A 24,043-nucleotide genomic window follows, 5' to 3' on the forward strand; every position below is an offset into this window, starting at 1 on the left:
AAAAGCCTCTAAAAAGAAAAAGTAATGTAGAGACTCCCATAATTGCTTGCACTGAAATAGTCCTTCGTCATGAAAGTGTTTGTATCTTACTTTTTTGCATAATTAATTAAAAGGAACTTGTATTGAGGCCTGGGGGGTGGTGAGTGCGTAAGTTAGTAGGGAAGCTGCTCTCTGACCTGACTTTGCCTCTTGCTGCCTGTGGGACTTTCAAGGTTTTTAGATTTAACATCTCCAAGCTTTGGTGTCTCAGTAAGATAGGGCTAATAATAATCCCTTTGAGACCACCCATGTAAAATGCTGGGTAGGCATAGAGCCTGAAACAGTAGCACTCCATAAATGTCAAAATGTATCTCAAATGGAAAAAAGGAGTAAGATGTTCTCAGATGAAAAGCAGGTAATAACTAACACCTTCGATTTCCTTTGTACTCCACTCTTTTCTAGAGGTTTTTGTATTTATAGTCTGTCCCATACTGATGTGATTCTTTGAGGCAGAGGAGAGCCGGTATCATTTATTTTCATACAACAAAGAGGAAGTTGAGACAGATATCTGTGGAAATGAAAATGATCATCTACTTGAAGAGTTGACTAATATTTTAGAGAATTGTTTTGTAATATTAATTACTATAATTGATTCAGTGTGCACTAAATGTCAAGTGCTTGGAAAAGCACATAATATATGTTTCATAAATATTATCTCATTGAATCCTCATACCCTCAATGAGGTGGAAATTACATTATTCCCATTTTATAGAGGAGGAAAGTGGGGCTCAGCAAGACTGTGGTATGATTTGCCCAATAATTCAAGGCCAAAGTTTTTTTTACCATGTCTCCTAGCCTCCCTGGGCCCATTGCTACTGGAATGGTGTGTTACAAATTATAGATACTACAAATAGATATTTAATGCAAGCTTGACAGCTCCTAGCATAGATAGATAGTATAGACTAAAGGGCAGCCAAAACATTATTCATATTTGATTCATAGGAACCTTTCTGTATGTTTATACATTTGAATCTGAGTTTTTCTGCTCTAACTTAAAACAAAAATCATCTCAGTTGTCTCATTTTCCTTTGCTTGGCTCATGCTCTCCATTCAAGACGGGTATGTAAAACATGACTCTTCTGACCATCTGTTAGCCCACAGGCAGCTGCCCTTGGGCCAAATTTACTCACAAATATTTTCCCTAAAGGCAGGGGACATAATCAAGTACTGATGATGTTAGTCCAGGAGCCGCACCTCCCGACAACAAGAGAAAGGAGGAAGCGAGATTTTCTACCTAGAAGTATTCTCAAACAATAACCCATATTAACAGACAGTCTTATCACATGAAATTAGAATGTGCTGTGGTTAGTTTAAGCATTTGTGCCATTGCTAGATTACTTTGAGATTATACAGAATAATATCAAAAATGTCAAGGATATAAACATTACCTGAGCCAGAGAGGGGTAAGATTCCTCAAGGGAGGAACAACCTAAGACAGGCACAGTCACAGGGGGGCCATCAGGTGAGAAATTGGGGATCAACAGAGGTGAGGCTTAGAACCTCACCCCCCCTGTTTTGAGAGAAATCTTCTGCATCCGTGGATGTTTTGTTGCCCTTGTCTAGCTTGGATTAATACTTAGTCTATAGGCACAGACCTGATCATCTACATTTGCCCTCTTACAGCACTAAATTATGTTTTCTACCTTTATCTTGCATCTACCTACCACTTCAGCATTTTATTTAAAAAATAATAATAATAATAAGGGAGAAATGTGGGATTCACATATAAATCAAGTATAAAAATCAAATGAATAATCATATCTGACTTGATTGTTTATAGTTAATGATGCATGATCAAAACTGAAAGTTTCTGTGATATGACTGCCCTTGAACTGTTCACCATGTAAGAACTTGTTCGTTATGCTTCAGAAGATTGGAGACTGTTGAGAATTAGGCTTGGGGTTGATTAATGATTGTGCATTGAGTCTCCTATACAGAATTTTATTGTTGTTAACAACCATTTGATCAATAAATATGAGAGATGCCCTCTCAAAAAAAAACATTACCTGAATCAAGTTTTTAAAATTCCCTACCTCATTAGAGATCCTTAAATCACCTTTAAAACTTACTTCAGTGTGAATATTACCCATATTTTTCAACTGAGAAAAATAAAGTTCTGAAATATCAAATAATTTTTTCTGGGTCATGTAGAGAAGTGGAAAAAGAAATGGAAAGAGAAACTAATTCTTAGAATTTTGAAGTCAGCACAGTCAAAGTATCTGGCCAGTAATAATAGTATTTGTTTCATAGTCTATAGTCCCATGTTGGTAAAGGTAATAATTTTTCAAAAATGAAAGAGAAATCTAACTAGTGAGGAAGTTAAAGCCATTATAAGATTATGTATCATTTGTTTTAAAATTATGATCTGTAACTCTACAGGAGGCATAGGAAATGCATGAAGTACATGGACCAGCTAGAAATCTGGTGGAAAGTGCCAGTAGATTCTGAGTGGGCTGTTCCTTAACATTTTATTTGGAATAGCCCACCTCTAATTCTCCAGTGCTGCTGAGCTTTTGTGATAGAACCAACCCCGCTTCTTATGAGACTCAGCACAGGTAGAGCAGAGATATTGCCATTATTTTAGCCTAGCTATCCATATTCTTCTCTGAGTGGAAATCAGACTCATTCTGGCTGAAACTGGTTTGGCAGAGTATCCTCCTTGCCAGGCAGTAAACTGGTGGGATACATACTAAGCTTTTGTTATTGATTGTAACAAAATAGTGCCTCGTGGACCATTAATATTTTATAATTTATTTTGTTTTTATACCTGGTATCTTAAGCCTTTTATTCTGAGTGCCAAACTGAAAATGAATTTGTTCACTATTACTAATGATTCTCTCTAAACTCTATAAGCAATTCAGGTCTTAACAGGCCTTGATGCATGACCTTTGACCCAACTGCTGCCCTTCCCTCTCCAAAATGAGGGCCCATCCAGTTCACAAGGACCTTCCTGCCACTAAAATATTACAAATCGTGGAATACAAAGGCTGCACTGCTTTTTGTTCCTGGGTTTAAAAATACATGTACTTCAGCTAAAATAACTAGATTAATGGCCAAGAGCCCAGTGTAAAAATGGGTTGGTTTTCCACTGCTCAAGGAGGCCAGAATTTCCAGGGGGAATGATTTCTGTAGCTAAACCCAAATAATGAAGAAGTGAAGTATATGTTCAACTTTCAAGCTTAAAAACTACTGTATCGTTTTCTCTGAAGCTGATTGTAGTCTCAAGTCTTAATTTTTTTTTTCTAGTAGAGTCATTCAGATAGTGGTTTATGCTTGGTGTTAACTTTGGAGGTTCTCATTAATATATTTTTGATATTTTGAGATAGGAGTTATATGTAAACATTTTAAGAACTATATCAAGAAATCATGTATTTCTGCCTTATTTGGATGAGTTAAGAATAATCTTAAGAAAGAACACAGATGTGGGCTCTTTTTTGTGACTGTCTATATGCTAGAGGACAGGATTAGTTAACAGTGTATTTCCTTATATTCATACCATCCAGACAGCCTCATAAGATTATTATAAGGATTTTAAGTGATATTTTAAAAATAGTTCTTTCCTTCTACTAGAATTTATATTCTCACTATCTAGACTTGGTCTCAAGATTATTGTAAGAATTTTATATGAGATATTTGAAAAATAATTTTATATTTTTATTAAAAAATAACCATTTTCTAATGAAGTTATTAGATTTTTTAAATTATTGAAATCATACATTGTTGATGGGAATGCAAAATGGTACAGCCACTCTGGAAAATAGTTTGGCAATTTCTTGTAAAGTTAAACATACACCTGTCGTATGACGCAGCATTTGAACTCCCAGGTGTTTATCGTAGAGATAGGAACACTAATAGTCACACAGAAACCTATGTGTGATTGTATCAAATGCATTTGTAATTACCAAAAAGTGAAACAACCCAAATGTTCAGAGGGTAAATGGGTAAATGAATTGTGATACATCTATACTATGAAATACTACTAGCAAAAAAACAAATAATAAACTGTTGATACGCACAACAACTTGGATGGTTTTTAATGTTGCTGTGCTAAGTGAAAAAGCCAGTTTCAAAAGGTTACATACTGTATGACCCTATTTATATAACATCCTCACAGTGACAAAATTATAATGATGGAGATCAGTGGTTGCCAGGAGTTAGGACTTGTGGGGAAGGTATGGCCATAAAGGGGTAGATGAGGGAGATTTTTGTGTTATTGGACCTGTTGCTGGTTGTGTTTTCGAAGGAATTCAATCAAAAGACAGACTTAAAACAGTGTTAAGTGGTAGGAGTTTATTAAGCAAAGTAAAAATACATTCTCAAGAAGGGTGGAGAGCAAGCTGTCTGGAAACCAGAAGCAGCTCCACTATTAGGGTTGGGGTTGGTTTTTAAAATGGTGGAAAGTCCTTCCCTGTGTCTTACATCATTTAATTGACATGTTGATTGACAGTTTCAGGTTATATAACCTTTTCCCTGGTGCATAGGTGCTAATCCATAAGTACCCAAGTGAAACCCAGGTAGGCAGGTGGGATAAGGGGAGGTGTAATGCAATGTAAATTTATTATAATTATGGTAAAATGAACCCCGAGGTAACTCCAGGCCACCTCCTGGGTCTTAGTGCACCTGTGGCCAACCTGTGTTGGTGGTCTGGAAACGTCGGACTTTTTACATCTTGTTTGGCCCTGATAAGACAGGAGACTGAACCATAAACAGGAGGGGTTTGGGGTGTATTCTGCCATCTGGTGACAAGGGGGTAGGTGGAAAGGGCGAGGACCTTGTCTGGGACAGGGCAGGACCTGCTCATATCTGCCTAGCTACCTGACAGAACAGTTCTGTATTATAGTTGGGATGGTGGTTATACAAATCTGTACATGTGGTAAAATTTCTTGGAAACAGTGCACACACCCTCTCCCCTAAATAAGTGATCTAAAAACTGGCAAATCGAAATAAAGTCTTTAGTTAGTAGGGTACCAATGTCAGTTTCCTGGATTTGATAGTGCATTATTGTTATGTAAGTCACTGGGGCAAGCATTTATGGGAACTCTCTGTACAATTTTTACAACTTGTGAATTTTAAATGATTTCAAAATAAAAAGCTTAAAAACAAAACAAAGGAATTAAACAAAGATGATAGAAATAGCAGCTGTGGCTACAGGTCCCCATGATCAGGTACTGAGTTTTACCATCTTGCAGAGAGTGATAGAGGAGTCAGCATTGGCTTTGGGGCTTCATGGCCACACTGTTTGTACATGAGTCTGAAACAGCTGACTGGCTCCAATAATACAGTGGACTTCCAGTTAAACATGGCAGATTGACTCATGTGTTTTTCTTCTGAGAATGCATTAAAATGATGGCAGAGGAACTAAAAATAACACAACCTGTAAATCTATAGTGTAGAGACCTGAAAAAGGAAATATCTGTTGACAAAAGGTCTAAAGAATTTAGGGGTGTAGAAAATGGACAGAGGAATAGCAGCTGCCTTAAGAGAACCTAAAGAACCTGCAGAGGGGAATACTGATGAGAACTGAGCCATTCATCCCAGACAATCTCAAGGGCTGAGGAGCAGGCCCCAAAAAATAGGGGGACAGAGGGGACACCCAAGGCTAGAGTAGGAGTTTTGCAAGGTGGTTAAACTGCCAGGTTCCTTTTCCTACCCCAGCTACTACACCACTACTACCAGCAACTCCCACTGCCTGACAGACTGAAATTTAATCTCAGGATACATGAAATCAGAGGAGCTCTCAATTTGGGAACACCAGCCAAGGGTAGAGGGAGTAAAGCTCAGTATTGAAAAAAGAAATTCACTAAAACTTGTCTCAGTAAACTATGGGATTCCCAACCCCCTTCCTGACTGGGAAAGCTGACCACCTGGTGATTGCCCCTCCCCCTGCCCAATAATAGGAAAGTAGAAACTTCTCTGGAGAGACTTAGTATCCCCTAGTTACTGTCACATGGCCAGTTTCTCTATAGTTAACTTGCTGTTCAGTCACTCCGAATGAAGCCTACTAGTAAACAACCACCTTGTATACACTTTAACACCCACAGGCTTCTAGACATCATTTTAGGGCTTCACTCCTAAATATGAACTGAAGATCACGAATCACCAGACATATGAGGAAAGCCTCCAATGCAAAAGACAGGTGGATACCAAACAATGAGAAGAAATAATCAGGAGATAAAACTACATTTTAATCATATTAGAGATATTGTATCGATAAAACAAGAACAGGATGCTTTTCAGAAGGAATAATGAAAAATTTAAAAGAGCCCAAATTAAAATTATGATATAAAAAATTTTTGAACATAATAGAAAAGTTGGAATGTAAAGTTGAGGGTATCTATCAGATGTAGAACAAAAAGTGGAAAATATGAGAAAAAAGATTAAATGATTAGTAAATAAATCCAGGGTATCTAAAATCCTCATCAGAGATTCAGAAAGAATGAAGAGACAAGAAACAAAACAGGAACATTTTTCAAAACTAATTCTCTATATAGGTATATAGAACATAATATGATTTCAATCAACAGAACATAGTACATTATTTTCTATATGGATAGGGTCTGTTGACAGCCCAGTAAAATAAATGAAGTTATCACACTGAGACAGACTATTATGTTGTTTCAAAAAACAGAAATAGAGAGAAATGAACAGTTATTCCCCACACTTTGCCAACAGTCATATACAAAGGAAGAAGAAATGGCTGGCCTCTCACCAAAACTGGGTAACAAAATTATAGCAAAAATGGGTATTAAAGATAGTGGGGCAATATCTTTAAAATTCTAAGGGAAATCACTTTCAATCTCTAATACTGTACCCAGCAAAATACCACAAGGTAAAAACAATTTGAGACATATGGGGACTTAATTTTAATGCATCATTTCTAAGGTCATTCTTGGAGAATAATCTCCAATAAATAGAAATAAATGAAGAGGAAGATATGAAATCTAGTTAATGAGAGCTCTAATACAGGGAACCAGAAAGGGACATGCAAGGGCAACAGTATGGCAGGGTCAGTCAGGCTAGACTGAGCAAGAGGACAGAGAGTCCTTGGAGGAAGTTCTGGGGAAAAAAATGGAATGGAAGATTAACTGACAACTTTGTGCACTTGAAAAATAATATTGATAGGCTTCTACTAGATCTGATGGAGCATGTGGAAAAATCCAAGACAGATACATAGAAAACTAAACATTGAGGCTGGGGTAGGGATAAGACAATTTTTAATCCCAGGAGAAACAAAAAGGCTGTATTAAGAAAGGAAATGTAAGCATTGGTACATTCCTTGCATTGTACTGACCAATATTTACAAAGTCATAATAAATCTTGATGATTGGCTTACCAGGAAATTGATATTTAATTTTATAGGAAGGATTGACAAAGGGAAAGTGAGGTGGCATGGAGAACTAAATCCTCATCTACTGTAGTAGAAAACCAGTAGGGATTGTCCAAAATTGAGAAATCAAAATAATATTCAAAATTATGGTAGGAAAACAAGATTAACAGCTTAGGTGAAAGTGCTCTTGGGAGTAAGGCTAGGGGCAGGCAGAGGGTAGGGGGGTACGATTGAGGCATGAGGTGGTTTTCCAGGATAAGCCCTTATCACAGTTTGATAAAATAGAAGTTACTATGTTCTCTACTCACTCATGATGGAGAACCTTTTTATCCCAGGGAACATATGTGTCAAGTGTCAGCCCTTTGTTGCGTGGCTTTTCATTCATTTTATTGCCTGGTTCTCTACAAACAGTGTACATGTTTTGCGAGGTGGGTAGAGACTGGAGTGGTTTATCTGGAATGATTAGTATTGTGTGATGTTCCTTGTTTGTAAGCAGAACAAATATACTGAGCCATGTGTTCTGAGTCAAGCAGTCAGAGCCCCAGAGGAATGATTTCCTATGTTAAATGAAGACCAATATTCTAAATAATCACCTGTCTTATGCTTGTCATAACATTTGTCTCTATGTTTATGGCTTTATAATAATATGGAAATGACACTTTTAAAAATGAAAACCATGACATCTACAGAGGTATGGCATCATGGAATCCATGAGGGAAATCATGTCTTTCCATCTAGTTACTCCAAAAGTACTTAATGGATAGACCAATCACTTGGAAAGAAAATGCCAGTGACCACCTAGAAAGAAGGTTCCAGGCTGGCCTGTGTCCTAGAGCCATCAGTAACACCCACCCTAATACCCTCCCCAATTAAGTAGGTATAGGAAAAACAAAATCTCTTGGAAATTTTTGTTCTGTGTATAGCCAAAACATTGCTCCTGTAATTAAGTTCCGATCAAGTTCCTGTTTCTTAACATGAGAATGTCAACCATTAACTTATGTAAACCCAAAGGAAGCATTAGCTCCTTGGCCCACAACTTCTGCAGGGTGTGCTTTGTAGAGATGGGCTCTTCTACTACTTGATGCATGTACAGTAGGTTCTAGGCAGTTGTTGGGCAACTGGAGAGCTGCCAGGGTCACAAACGCACTGGAGCACCCTGTTCCATCAGTAAGGAAATACATGTTCTTCATCATTTTTAAATAAATATTCATGACTTTATAGGCTATGCTATCAAGCATACATAGACATCCCAGTCTATGCAGTGACAAAATCTAAAGATTACTTGATCTACTGCTTGCTTATTTTATTAATTTGTTTGTTTTATTTGTTTGTCAGAATGTTATGGAACAGTTCAATCCTGGACTACGAAATTTAATAAACCTAGGAAAAAATTATGAAAAAGCTGTTAATGGTAAGTCTTCTTTTTTCTAAGTTTATAAATATAGAGCACATATAAAAGCTGTTCGGTCAATATTTTACCTATTTTTTAATGCTTAATACTGAATTTTTAAAATATCTTTAAATTGGTAGAAATTATTTATAGTGATTTAATCTACAGAACTTTGCAGTGGTAGGATATTAGTGTATTTGAAATGAGTAAACAGAATAATGAGCTACTGTAAGTAAGGTATTTAATTATTAAATCTTTTTGACATGGTTCAATCTTTTATATCATTATCATGAACAATGTTTTCTACTTTTGAAACCAAATTCTTTGTAAACTAAGAACATACATAAAATGTGTATTTAAAGTATTTGTTAGTGTCTTGCATCATAGGAATTATTCTCCTTTAATTTATATAGAAGAATTTCTTGCCTTTGGGTTTATCACTTTCAATAGTGACATGAGAAATAAAATTTTTAGCCGGAGTGGAAAGGCATCTAAGTTAAAGGTTGACCTTAGATTCTCATTTCAAAATGAGTGCTTCCTTTAAAATGAATTCGAGCATTGGCTTTTGTCTGTCTTTGTGAACCAGAGTTGTTGGCTAGTTTGAAGAGGTTTCATTTGAGGAAGCTGGCATATATCTGCACATGCATTTCCCTAATAAAAGGTGAATGTTATTAATGATCATCATAAAAACTTGAGATGCTAACAATCACCAAATTCGAACAAAGTCAAAACAATTCACCCTATGTAGCAAGTACAGATCCCAGTTTCACCCTCTACCCTGGTTCACTGAGAACATCCAAGTAATAGTAAAAAATTTAATGGTAGGTCAAGTTTTGTGTCTTTACATATCTTCTATTTCTCTTTCACCATGTCCCACTTATGTCTTCCCTCAGTTGGTATTTTGAAAATAAATCTTTGGCCTTATACACCCTCAGCATGAACATGCCACAGGAAAGGGGGTGTGCTGTCTAGACTTTGGATGACAGGTGCCCATTGTTGTAGTCCCTGGAAAAGTAAACTTAATTTCTTCTGGATCCCTGTGCGTTTGTCAGACATCTTCCATGTCAAGAAATGCAGCAAGCCTGGGATTTTCCTCCCCAGCCCTTCAGCAGTATCAGGGACTTGTGTGGATACCCCCCTCCCTCCTTCAAAGACCAGGAGCCTTGTTTTGGAAGTCATGCACAGCTGACTCTCCCTTGATGTCTGTTTCATCACAAGGCAGAAAAGCCATGCTTTAGATGTCCCTGTGAAGGAAGTCCCCATGACCTGCAATGGTTTTTTTTCTTTCTAGCATTTGCTACCTCTGCGGCAGTTTTACAAGGTGACTGGGTGAGCTGCCTACAGTTTAGTCTCCTGCTAACAAGACTTCTCCCCAAAGGGCTCTTCCCACTTTAACACCTCCTGGAGATTATTCTGCATTTCATACAGTATTTCTGGAATTTCTGGCCATCTGGCTTTTGCTGAAGCCATTGAGAAATTTAGATAAATTTTGAAGTCCTTGGTAAGAATTTGTAGTATAGTTGAGGATGCCAGATATGCAGCCAGCAGGTTATAACCCAGGAAAACAGGCACAGGATGAGCCACGTCACAAGAATTTGAGCAGTGGAGGTTGATGGGGAATGGAGCAGGCAGGAGGCCTTGTAAGAGCTGAGCCAGCTGAGAGATGTTAGGTTTCAGTTGGCTTATGCTGCATAGCAGTGCTTCAGGTACTTCAGAAAAGACAACATCCAAGCCAAGTCCTGGGGTCCACACTGGCAGGTGAGAAGCTTTTGTTGAATAGTAAGATATAAAGTGTAATTAGTTCAGATTAATGCACTTGAATGCAATGCCAGGTATCTATTGCTGTGTAACAATTGCCCTTAAAATTGGAGGCTTAAAACAATAGTTTCTTGGTCCTGTAAAGGCAGAGTAGTTCCCAGGACCCCTAGGGCTCACTCTGGAAGCTGCAATCAGCTAGGACCTGGTCTGGGCTGGGAGCTGGACTGTTCCACCAGTACAAGTCCCTTTGGAAGTTAGGCTTGCTGGTATTCCATTGGCCAAAGCAAGTCACATGGCCAAGCCACACCCTCAATGTATAGTGGGCTACACAGGCTGGGGATTTTGAAAGGTGTGACTTGCTGAAGGCCATTACTGTGAAAATCTGTCATGAACTCTGGAGTGTGGGCTTACCCTGTGGGCAGTGGGAGGCCTTTGAAAGTTTTTGAGCAGAACTATAACCTAATAAAATCATATTTTAAGGAAAAATTATCTGGTAGAAGTATGTAGATCAGAATAATGAAATAGCTGGTTAACCACTGAAATAGAATGAATATGCTTCATTCCTTAAAATAATACGTGGTAGAAATATCTCTTAATGTGTTCACAAAGGGAGACAAAATTATGAAAATACTGTTTTATCCTTTATTACTTCTGAAATAAATTATATAATTTTAAAAGTTAATTCAACCTTATCATAAAAGCAAGGGTATCTTATGAGATTTGGCAAGGTTAAATAGTTTTAAACATAAGTTAACAGTTAATGAAAAATTTTCAATTTAATGTGTGGGTACAAACCAAAATTTTTGTTTAAATATTATGTAATCCTGTGTGATATTCTTCCACTAGTTTGCTTTTCAGCTTATCAGTACCCTAAAATATCACATATATTAACTTGACAGCTTATTGGCTACCAACCTTGTTTTTAGGTGGAGTCATCTCTTTTTTCAGTTCTAGCTGAGACCAAACAGTCAAAAAGCACCATAAGTTAGAACTGAGGAAATGGAGTCCCTTAGTCAGAGTTGTGTACCCTGCCTGTGATTCCCCATTGACCTTGGGCACATCCCAGAATATCTCCACTCCCCTTCACGAAACAGGATGATGACATCACCTTCCCATGTCTTAACACTGTCGGGTAGATTAACTTAATTAATGGCTTAGAAAGTCTACTTAAATGCTACTTGTTATTTCTCTCTTTTATAATTATACTTTAAGGTTATCCTCAGTCATATGGCGTAACTTTAGCACAGCATTACACTTCCTAAATTTGTATACATATATAGTAAAAGCCATAACTTTTATTAAAATAGATTAATTTTCCATGAAAATACTCCTTTTCTGGTCTGCAGTATCTTCAGCTGGACTTTGTACACTTACTCATTCTGTGACATCCCTCACACACACTCTTTTATACTAGCGCCTTTCTTAATCCACCTTTTAAAGACAAAACCCATTATAAACTGGGGCAAGGCAACTGGTGTGGCCTCTGGTTTTTTTTGCAGTGAAAGAAAAGGAATCCCAAAGAGATTCCTGAGGGCTCTTTTAACTCCAAACTTCTGTGTTCTCCAGAGCCAGACTTTGAGTAAAATAAAATAAAATATTTTCTCCAGAATCACACTAAATAGATAGGTCTTTTTGAAAACCTTGCTTGTTATATAATGTCAGTCTCTCCAAACCTACCTTTTTGTAAAGTGAGAGAAGGGATTGATATTAGCAGCTTCTGTTTATTGAGTGCTTAGGCTATTAAGACATTTTATAGGTGACCATCCTTTATTTCAGAAAGGATAACTTGCCCAAGGAGGTCAGTCATTAGAAGTAAAGGTAGAATTCAAACTAGGTCTCTCTCATCCTTGACTCCTCTCTCCAACATCCTCCTCCCACAAAAAAGAAAAGTTTTCTTTGTCTCAGCCAAAAAGGAAGAAGAAAAAAGTTAGAGCATTCAGTTATTCTTCAGATAATCCTATTGTTTTTTGGAATGATAATGTTTTTCAAACTTCATAGATTTTTTTTTTCCCCTTGGCAACAGGTATGTTATTGTTAGTGTCAGAATGTTTTTTTCAATAGAAAAAGTAAATATGCCATTGAAGGACAAGGTTCCTAGGCCACCCCACAAAAGTCCGAACTAATAATGTTGCTGTCCTGTACTGTTGTAGCAAAACCAGCTCAGAAAAGATTTCTTGCTGGAGTAGATGTGTTTCCAGCCCTCATCTGATGTTAGGAACACTTACATTCTGGAACTAGCATCAGGAGCATGCAAGGCCTTTTCTGGACTTCCAACACCTGCTGCTGCAGGTTCCCATGGCTGGTCTGAGTGAGGATCCCAAGAGACTATCCAGTGGATGGAAGCCTCCAGAGGGACCTCTGCCCCTGGACAGCGATCAAGCATAAGCCCTGCTTTCTGAGAGCCATATTTGCTGCAGCCAGAAGGAACCAAAGGATGTTTAGAAGAAAACTTCTGTGTCACTTTCTTTGTCTAAGTCATGACTTTGTGTGTTACCTTCCCCATCTAGCTATGATCCTGGCAGGAAAAGCCTACTACGATGGAGTGGCCAAGGTTGGTGAGATTGCCACCAGTTCCCCCGTGTCGACAGAACTGGGTGAGCTGACTGTCTGTCATGTATAACCTAACTTGAGCCATGGTTCTGGGGCCTTTCATCCCGTGAGCCCTCATAAGAACACATGAAGTGGCCCACATTTGGAAGAGAAAGGAGAGCTAGCCCAGTGCTCCAGTTTGTTCACTTCTGGAATGAATGAGTTCACATCACGTTCCGGTATAGATGAAGGCCAGTGGCCAGCCTCTTGCTCCCTAGGAATTGGGCTTCTGTCTCTGAGACTTGGGTCCTAGCCCTTCCTTTTGAGTCTCTGAAGGCCAGAGCCCAGGGAGCTTGACCTACATTCTTAACCAAAGGAGAGTGGTGTGCCGAGCCTCCTGACCCTGGCTGGAGTGTTCCTGTAACTAACCTCACAGAAAGTCAGACTCCTTTACGTTCTGCTCTTGGCTCTCACTGCCTCCACCACTGCTCTCAGTTGTGATTTTTCCAGTTCTGCTAGCTATGAATTGATCTCCTGTGCACATGCAGAGGGCAGCCCCGCCCTTGGCACTGCCAGCTGCAGAGGGAATCTGTGTTGCTATTCAGAGAGCTGGTTTCCTTACTATCTCCTAAGGGTTTTATTTTTTTAATAGCCACACACACATAATTTAAAAAACTTGTTAAGTATGTTGTGTTTTACAAAGGGTAAAATTTCTGATTTCAGAATGTTTGTCATAATTTGAAAGGTTCAGAAAACCAGAGGAAAAGACTGATTAAAGTGTGTGCGTTTAAAGTGTTGTCCATTTCCAATTAAAAAGCAGAAAGGGAAGCAAAGACGGAGCCTAGGAGCATACACTTAAGGTTCAAAAAGTTACACTGTTTCTGTAAAAAGTGTCTTGAGGGTTTTCAAGATTGCTTGGAAAACTTTTAACTGATGTATAAAAGTGGAGGAACAAATTCAGAATGTGATGATAGTACTGGGGTTGGCGGCCAAGCTACAAGGGTATGAAGTGGACCTGGGTGCTCATTAACATTCTCTGACAGTGTTTGTACAAGCATGCTTCAGAAATACTGCTGTTTGGTTTCAGACCACTGCAGTAAAGCCAGTATTGCAAGAAAGCAAGTCAAATGAATGTTTTGGTTTCCCAGTGAATGTAAAAGTTATGCTTTCACTATACTGGTGTCCAGTAATAGCATTATGTGTGAAGATATTGTACACAACTTAATTTAAAAAATACTTTATTGCTAAAAAAATGCTAACCACCATCAGAACTCCCAACGAGCTGTAATCTTTGCTGGTTGAGGGTCTTGTTTCGATGTTGATGGCTACTGACTGATCAGGGTGGTGGTGCTGAAGGTTGGGGTGGCTGTGGGAATTTCTTAAAATAAGATGGGGTTTGTCACATCGATTGTTCCTTTCACAGACAATTTCTCTGTAACGTGTAATGCTGTTTAATAGCATTTTACACACAATAGAACTTTTTCAAAATTGGAGTCAGTCCTCTCAAACCCTGCCACTGATTTATTAACCAAGTTTGTTAAATTCTAAATCCTTTGTTGTCAACAATCTTCACAGCATCTTCACCAGGAGTAGATTCTATCTCTTTGCTCAGCAACTCCTCATCCATTCAAATTTTATCATGAGATTGCAGCAATTCTTTAGACTCCACTGCTAATTTCTAGTTCTCTTGCTATTTCCACCATATCTGCAGTTACTTCCTCCACTGGAGTCTTGAACCCCTCAAAGTCACCCATGAGGGTTGGAATCAACTTCTTCCAAACTCTAGGTAGTGCTGATATTTTGACCTCTTACCATTCTTCCCATGAATCACGAATGTTCTTAATGGCTTCTAGAATGGTGAATCCTTTCCAAAAGGTTTTCAATTGACTTTGCGCAGATCCATCAGAGGAATCACTATCTATGGCAGCTTTAGCTTTATGAAATGTATTTCTTAAATAAGACTTGAAAGTCAAAATGATTCCTTGACCTGTGGGCTGCAGACTAGGGTATTGTGTTAGCAGGCACGAAAACAGCATTAACCTGCTCACCCCTATCAGAGATCTTGAGTGACCAGGGGCACTGTCATGGGCAGTAATATTTAGAACAAAATCTTTTTACTGAGCAGTAGGTCTCAGCAATGGGCTTAAAATATTCAGTAAACCATGTTGTAAAGAGATGTTTTGTCATGTAGGCTTTGTTGTTGAGTTTGTAGAGCACAGGCAGAGTAGATTTTGGCATAATGCTTAGGGGCCCTAGCGTTTTTGGAATGGTAAGTGAGCACCTCTTTAACTTAGTCACAAGTGGCAGGCATTAGTTCCCAACAAGAGAGTCAGCCTGTCCTTTGAAGCCAGGCATTGACTTCTCTCCAGCTGCAAAAGTTCTAGATGGCATCTTCTCCCAACATAAGGTTGTTTCATCTACATTGAAAATCTGTTGTTTAGTGTCGTCACCTTTATTGATCCACTCAACCAGATCTTCTGGATAACTTGCTGCAGTTTCTGCATCAGCACTTGCTGCTTCCCTTACATATCTGTATTATGGAGACAGCTTCTTTCCTTAAACCTTGTGAATTAACCTCTGCTAGCTTCAAGCTTTTCCTCTGTAGTTTCCTCCCCTCTCTCAGCCTTCATAGAATTAAAGAGAGATAGGGCCTTGCTCTGCATTAGGCTTTGGCTTAAGGGAGTGTTGTGGCTGGTTTGATCTTCTATCCAGACACCAAAACTTTCTCCACATGAGCAGTAAGGCTGTTTGACTTTTCTATCATTCATGTGTTCACAGCTTTAATTTCCTTCAAGAACTTTTCCTTTACATTCACAGCTTGGCTGTCTGGTGCAAGAGGCCTAGCTTTCAACCTTTCTTAGCTTTTGACATTGCCTTCCTCACTAAATTTAATCAATTCTAGCTTTTGATCTAAAGGGAGAGAAGTACGACTCTTGCTTTCACTTGGACACTTAGAGACCATTGTTGAATTATTAACTGGCCTACTTTGAATACTGTTATGTCCCAAAGGGGAGAGGGATGGGGAATGGCCGGTCAGGGGAGCAAAGTACATCATTTATCAATTAAGTTCACCATCTTATATGGGCGCAGTTTGTGGTGCCCCCAAAAGAGTTCCAAAATAACATCAAAGATCACCGATTACAAATATAATATTTGTAATGATTTATCATATATTTGTAGTAAATATATGATTACCTTAACAAATATAATAATAACGAAAAAGTTGGAAACATTGGGTGAATTACCAAAATGTGATGCAGAAACATAAAGTGAGCAAATGCTGTTGGAAAAATGGTGCTGGTAAGCAGGGTTGCCACAAAGTTTCAATTTGTGAAAAACGCAGTATTTGTGAAGCTTTATTAAATGAAGTACAATAAAATGAGCTGTGCCTTTACTGGAAGAGTTTATGAAAGAGTCTTGAAACCTGTACACAAAACCTCAGCCTGAAGTGATGCTGTATAAGTCAGTACTGCTATACTTAATAGAATCAGTTACATGCAGAACATTTTCAAAACCCTGACTTGTGTTCTATTGGTGCCATAACTTCTGCATGTTCTGGCAAAGTCTGAAGTTTAGTAACTCTGTCCTAAGCAAGATCAGTTTGATAAAATACACACTGTGTTATATAGACAGAAGCAGATTGTAAAACTTAGGACATTTGAGGGATGATTGAGATGATTGTAGGGTTCCAAAAATAGGACTAAATAAGAAAGAAACCTCCTATTTGTGTCAGGCATCGGGATAAAAATGTTATGACTTTTACATTCAAACATATGGTGCTCTGATTTGCCATCACTCATTTTACCTTTTTAATGTTTTATGGTACTTGCCACTGTTTAAATAAGACTTCTTTTCCACACCTTACTTTATTCAGCTGTGAGTTTGGTAATGCTGGATCAACTGTTTCCACAGCAACCAGTGTTGTTATAAACACTGGCTTAAAACTTCAGTTTCAAGTAAGGAAAGTATGTTGCAATGGTAGAGTTTCTTTCATCTAGATAGGTGTGTTATTTAGAGGGAATGGAAGTAACTTTTGCTGTGTTTTATTTTTGTTTCAAGTTGACCTTTTGTTTATATTTACTATTTCATCTAGTTATCAGTTTTCAACTTATTTGTAGCAATTCCGTGATGAAGTGCTGTCTTAGAGTTGGTTTTGGAGGCCTAATAATTAACTTTTTAAAATTTGCTTCATTTTTTATTTTTTTGTTAAAATGTAAACTAAAATACTACTTTCTGTCTGTTTAAATTCCCTGTGTGGAAGAGTAGTAGACAATTCATAGAAAAAAGAGACCTAAGGTAGATGGTGTTTTTCTCATTTTTCAGGAAGACTTTATTGTCTAGTTACTGACTTTTGGTATTGGTATTCATAACTTATTTTGAAACTTATGTTGTAGATTCCGTCAGGTAAAAAACTAAAAGGGTATGTGATGATCATGAATCATTTTAAAGTTTTCATTTATTTTATCTTGTTTCTGAAAAACCTTTGTTTTCCCACCAAAAGAATTTCTATAATTAAAAAAATTTCTGTTTAAAAATTTTCGTCTGGAAGGAAAAGGATAATGAAGAATCCTTATAATTCTTAAAATTTTGATTACCAGAGTAATTTTCATTTCAGTGTTGAATTAAAATATTTTTTAGTGTTGCTATAGGACACAACCTTTTTCATTTCATATTTTTCTATGAAAATTCTATTATATTTATTCTGATATTTTTGTACTTTAGGAGTTGAGTGAAGAAAATATCCTCTATGTAAAATATTTACTTAAGTCATAGAAATTTTTAGTAAGGATTCAACTTGGAAAACCTGGCCAAATATATTATGAATGTTAATTTACTTTTTGTCTTCTGGGTTGGTCTCTGTTAGTAAGGCAGAGCCGCAGCAGTATCATTTCCAATTCGTAGCTGTTGGTTGTTCCATTTAGATAACCCTCTTTCAGCATTAGCCCACCCAGTGCTCCGTGAATAATTTAAGATGCTTTTGCCCAAAAGTAACAAAATAACCAACTAATAGTCATTTAAGCAATAAGGATGTTTATTTTCCCACTTAAGGAAGCCAGGAATAGCAGGTTCCTGGTTAGTTAATCATTACTAAGAAACTAGGTTCCTTCTCTTTCTCCTCCTTAAGCCTAACATCTCATGGTACCAAGATGGCTGCCATTGCTAGTTTTAGGCATCACATCCTCCCTCCTTCCATTATATCCAAAAACAGGAGGTGGAATTTCTTCTCAGGTGTGCCTTTAACAAAAGAGAAAACCTTTTCCTCCTCTCATGTCCCATGACGCAGTAGCCAGAGAGGTTTCCCCAGCATGGTTAGGTAAGGAATATATCTGTTGGGGGAGAGGGCATAGCTGTCAGGAGGACACCTGACGTCACCGCCAAGCCAGGCAGCTCTAGGATCAAATGGCTTGTTTCAGTAACTTCCCATGAGAGGTAAGGACTTACACAAATATTCTTCAGTTTGCTGTGTCTTGGGCAGCATAGCGCTTCTGCATTGTGCATGTCTCTCTGGAATAACATTTTTTCTCCCACATGGAGTGTGTGGTTTCACTATTACATGTATACTTCAAACTTTATAATGGTTGTTTCTCCTGGGTCCTTACTTGCTTTTTCCTCCACCAGATCACAGCCATCATTCCCAGGCTATTCCTATTTGGAAAGTGGGATTCCAAGCCCAGAGGAAGAATTAAGGATATGGGGGGGTGGTCTTTGTTTTTTTCTGCCCTTTTGTTTTTCTTTTCAAGTCTTTGTGTATCTTATAATAATGAACTCTGGTGCATGGTCCCTGCCTCTGCTCTCGCTCCCTTTTTTCCTCTCATCGTCCTCTCTGTGCATGTATCTGCACGGTCTCACAACCTCAGTTTTGAAAACTGAAGGACTAGAGAAAATGAAGAAACATCATCCACAGTTTTACCTCTTGAATACAACCACTTTAATCACTGTTGTATTACTTTCCAGCCTTTTCTTCCCGTGAGCATGTTCTTACATGATGTACCTAACAGCACACATTGAGTGCTTGCTGTCTGCCAAGCCCAGGCCCATGCCCTGCCCCTGACACGTATTACCTCCTTTCATTCTCCCAACAGTCCTGTGCAGGTACTTACACTGTCTGTTTTATAGGTAAGATGCCAAGGTGAAGTGTGTGCCCTAGATAACACAGTCCGGAGGTGGTCCCACCTTAGAATCTGAGTCCTTCACCTCTGCACTAGACTGTGCTTCACTGAGGCAAAGGGAAAGGAAAGAGCAAACCCAGAAGGGGTCTGAAGAGGAGGAGGACTTGGACCTTTTCAAGAGCAAAATGGGATCATTAGTATCAGAGCAGCAAAGGCCAGGGAGGGGCTGGCAGGTATGGTGATTACAGGTTGCTGGTCCCCTTGGGAAGGGTGGTTTCACTAGGGTCCTGACCATGAATGCCAGGCATTAAGGGTTAAAGGTAAAAATTACAGAGAAGTAACATCTGTGTGTGTGTGTGTGTGTGTGTGTGTGTGTGTGTATCTTCCTACAAGTATTGCTTGACTTTCGTACTGCTGTGCTTTGTATAGAAACTCAAGTCTCATTAAGTGCCTGCTATGTACTAGGTACTTCATACATTGTTTCATGGAGTAGCTGATAGGCCCTAAGGGTAAACTCAGCAGTCACGTCCTTCTGCATGGGGGTGATAGAGAACCTCCATGGGCAGTCACATTGGGTCCTGTGTCCCTAGCCATATGCTCTGCAGCCAGGTAAAACAGAGCAAGAGTTGTGGAATTGGTGACCCTGGAGAGGATGGTAGGCAGCTTCAGTGCTGCCTGGGTTACAGAGCTTTCTTCCCTCACCCCAAGCTGGAGCACAGGAAAGGTCGTGTGACCCAGGACAGAGAGGCCACATCAAATTTTATTTTCTCCTGAAACTCCTGCCACATCTGAGAGGTGCCCAGTAAAGGTCACATTGTCACCTTGACACTGTCAGCTTGTGCTACCCCAGGCAGCACTTCACCTTTATGAGTAGGTTGGCATGCCTAAAGGAGATGATGGCACACCTTCTGGGTGGTTTGAAGATGAAATGAGGTACTGTGCCTTGTGAATTCTAAAGTTTCAAAGACCAGAAAGATGCCTCTCTGCTGCCACTTCATATATTCACAAATACTTGAGAATTCTAAAAACAGTACCAATTTTTTATTGACATTAATCTCTTCCATAAAGTAGGTAATATACGTTTGTAAGAATATACATTTTTTGATGATTCATGAACCAATTTTTCAATTCTCTTCTGTATCTTTGTTTTCTGTTTCATTAATCTCTTACCTTTATTTCCTTCCTTCTATCTTTGCAGTTACTCTATTATTCTCTAATTTATGAAATGGCACATTTCACTCACTATTTTAAGTACAGACATCCCTCTTTTTGCATAGTAGTGCAGGACTGTAAAAATGACCATGCAAATTAAAACCATGCAAAACCATCTTAATAACGAATTGTTATTGTCCCATGACCTTTAAAGTTGTTTTTCAAAAATATTAAGAACTCAGTCACTTGTTGGGAGCCAAGATGGCGACATGAGTAGAGCAGCGGAAATCTCCTCCCAAAACCATATATATTTTTGAAAATACAACAAATACAACTATTCCTAAAAGAGAGACCAGAAGACACAGGACAACAGCCAGACTACATCTACTCCTGCGAGAACCTAGCACCTTGCGAAGGGGGTAAGATACAAGCTGCGGCCCGGTGGGACCCAAGCACCCCTCACCCCAGCTCCTGGCGGGAGGAGAGGAGTTGGAGCGGGGAGGGAGAGGGAGCCCAGGACTGCTGAATACCCAGCCCTAGCCATCCGCACTGGGAGCGCAGACACACAGTGCATGGTGTGCTGGATACTAGGAAACAGGACAGTAAGACCTGTGAGCGGGTCCCCACTGCTGGCGCCCCTGGGACAAAGAAAAGCGAGTGCCCTTTGAAAATCTTAAAGGGACAGGGACCCCACAGCTAGATGGAAGCACCCCGGCGCAATCAGTCCAGTAACTGGGATCCCGGGGAACTCCGGGCACCCCAACCCCCTGGGCAGCAGCGCAGGTCAGAGGCCCCTCACGGTGATAAACAGCCTCCCGGCCATTCCCCCTCTGGCGTGATTCCACCGTAGAGGCAGTGGCCATGCCCACAGCAACCGGGCAGAGCTTCTTCCACAGCGGCCAGGCAAGAATCAGACACCCCATCTGCGCACAGCTGCCCAGCACAAGCCGTTAGGGGTCGCTGTTCTCCCAGGAGAGAAAGGCCACACACCAGCAAGAAGGGACGTTCTCCCAACCAACACACACGCCAGCTCCCCACAACTACCTCTATTGCCAAGAAAAGGCAGAAGAATTTGATCCAGACCAGACTACCCAGACATCCTCCCCTGAGAAGAATCTGGGGAGATAGACCTAACCAATCTCACTGAAAAAGAATTCAAAATAAAGGTCATAACCATGCTGATGGAACTTAAGAGAAATATGCAAGAGCTAAGGGATGAAGTCCGGAAGGAGATTACAGAAATGAAACGATCTCTGGAAGGACTTAAGAGCAGACTTGATGAGGTGCAAGAGGCCGTTAATGGAATAGAAATCAGAGAACAGGAACACAGAGAAGCTGATACAGAAAAGCTGATGCAGAGGGAGATAAAAGGATCTCCAGGAATGAAACAATATTAAGAGAACTGTGTGACCAATCTAAAAGGAACAATATCCACATTATAGGGGTACCAGAAGAAGAAGACAGAGAAAAAGGGATAGAAAGTGTATTTGAAGAAATAATTGCTGTAAACTTCCCAAACTGGGGGAGGAAATAATCGATCAGACCACGGAAGTGCACAGAACTCCCAACAGAAGGGACCCAAGAAGGACAACACCAAGACACATAATAATTAAACTGGCAAAGATCAAGGAAAAGGACAGAGTTTTAAAGGCAGCTAGAGAGAGGAAAAAGGTCACCTACAAAGGAAAACCCATCAGGCAATCATCAGACTTCTCAACAGAAACCTTACAGGCCAGAAGACAATGGCATGATATATTTAATGCAATGAAACAGAAGGACCTTGAACCAAGAATACTGTATCCAGCACAATTATCATTTAAATATGAAGGAGGGATTAAACAATTCCCAGATAAGCAAAAGTTGAGGGAATTTGCCTCCCACAAACCACCTATACAGGGTATTTTAGAGGGACCGCTCTAGATGGGAGCACTCCTAAGACTAGATAGATGTCACCAGAGAAAATAAAATCACAGCAAAGACAGAAGACCAACCAAATACTAACTAAAGGCAAAAAATAAAATCAACTACCCACAAAAGCAGTTAAAGGAAACACAAAAGAGCACAGAATAAAACATCCAACATATAAAGAGTGGAGGAGGAGGAATAAAAAGGGAAAGAAGTAAAGAATCACCAGACAGTGTTTATAACAGCTCAATAAGTGAGTTAAGTTAGACAGTAAGATAGTAAAGAAGCTAACCTTGAACCTTTGGTAACCACGAATCTAAAGCCTGCAATGGCAATAAGTACATACCTATCAATAATCACCCTAAATATAAATGGGCTGAATGCACCAATCAAAAGACACAGAGTAACAGAATGGATAAAAAAGCAAGACCCATCTATATGCTGCTTACAAGAGACTCACCTCAACCCCAAAGACAAGCACAGACTAAAAGTCAAGGGATGGAAAAAGATATTTCATGCAAACAACAAGGAGAAAAAAGCAGGTGTTGCAGTACTATTATCAGACAAAATAGACTTCAAAACAAAGAAAGTAACAAGAGATAAAGGACATTACATAGTGATAAAGGGCACAGTCCAACAAGAGGATATAACCATTATAAATATATATGCACCCAACACAGGAGCACCAGCATATATGAAACAAATACTAACAAAACTTAGTTATATAATATAAATATAAAGGAGGAAATAGAAGGCAATGCATTCATTTTAGGAGACTTCAACAACCCACTCACTCCAAAGGACAGATCCACCAGACAGAAAAGAAGTAAGGACACAGAGGCACTGAGCAACACACTAGAACAGATGGACCTAATAGACATCTACACAACTCTACCTCCAAAAGCAAAAGGATACACATTCTTCTCAAGTGCACATGAAACATTCTCCAGAATAGACCACATACTAGGCCACAAAAAGAGCCTCAGTAAATTCAAAAAGATTGAAATTCTACCAACCAACTTTTCAGACCACAAAGGTATAAAACTAGAAATAAACTGTACAAAGAAAACAAAAAGGCTCACAAACACATGGAGGCTTAACAACATGCTTCTAAATAATCAATGGATCAACAAACAACTTAAAATAGAAATCAAGGAATATATGGAAACAAGTGACAACAACACAAAGCCCCAACTTCTGTGGGATGCAGCGAAAGCAGTCTTAAGAGGAAAGTATATAGCAATCCACACATACTTAAAGAAGGAAGAACACTCCCAAATGAATAGTCTAACGTCCCAATTATCAAAATTGGAAAAAGAAGAACAAATGAGGCCTAAAATCATCAGGAGGGACATATAAAAGATCAGAGAAGAAATAAATAAAATTGAGAAGAATAAAACAATAGAAAAAATCAATGAAACCAAGAGCCGGTTCTTTGAGAAAATAAACAAAATAGATAAGCCTCTAGCCAGACTTAGTAAGAGAAAAAGAGAGTCAACACACATCAACAGAATCAGAAACCAGAAAGGAAAAATCACGACAGACCCTACAGAAATACAAAGAAATATTAGAGAATACTATGAAAACCTATATGCTAACAAGCTGGGAAACCTAGGAGAAATGGACAACTTCCTAGAAAAATACAACCTTCCCAGACTGACCAAGGAAGAAACACAAAATTTAAACAAACCAATTATGAGCAAAGAAATTGAAGCGGTAATCAAAAAACTACCCAAGAACAAAACCCCCAAGCCAGATGGATTTACCTCAGAATTTTATCAGACATACAGAGAAGATATAATACCCATTCTCCTTAAAGTTTTCCAAAAAATA

The 24,043-nt window shown here is 38.9% G+C and overlaps 1 protein-coding gene across 1 annotated transcript in view; it reads left to right on the plus strand.

Moving 5' to 3' along the window:
- BAIAP2L1 (BAR/IMD domain containing adaptor protein 2 like 1) overlaps window positions 1-24,043 on the plus strand; it is a 100,983-nt gene that overhangs the window by 14,996 nt on the left and 61,944 nt on the right. The window contains exons 2-3 of the mRNA XM_036897056.2: window positions 8,702-8,777; window positions 13,022-13,108. Coding sequence (XP_036752951.2) covers window positions 8,702-8,777; window positions 13,022-13,108 — 163 coding nt within the window. The remainder of the gene's footprint in view (window positions 1-8,701; window positions 8,778-13,021; window positions 13,109-24,043) is intronic.

The sequence above is a fragment of the Manis pentadactyla genome, chromosome 10, assembly GCF_030020395.1.
Source record: "Manis pentadactyla isolate mManPen7 chromosome 10, mManPen7.hap1, whole genome shotgun sequence".
Classification (NCBI taxonomy): domain Eukaryota; kingdom Metazoa; phylum Chordata; class Mammalia; order Pholidota; family Manidae; genus Manis; species Manis pentadactyla.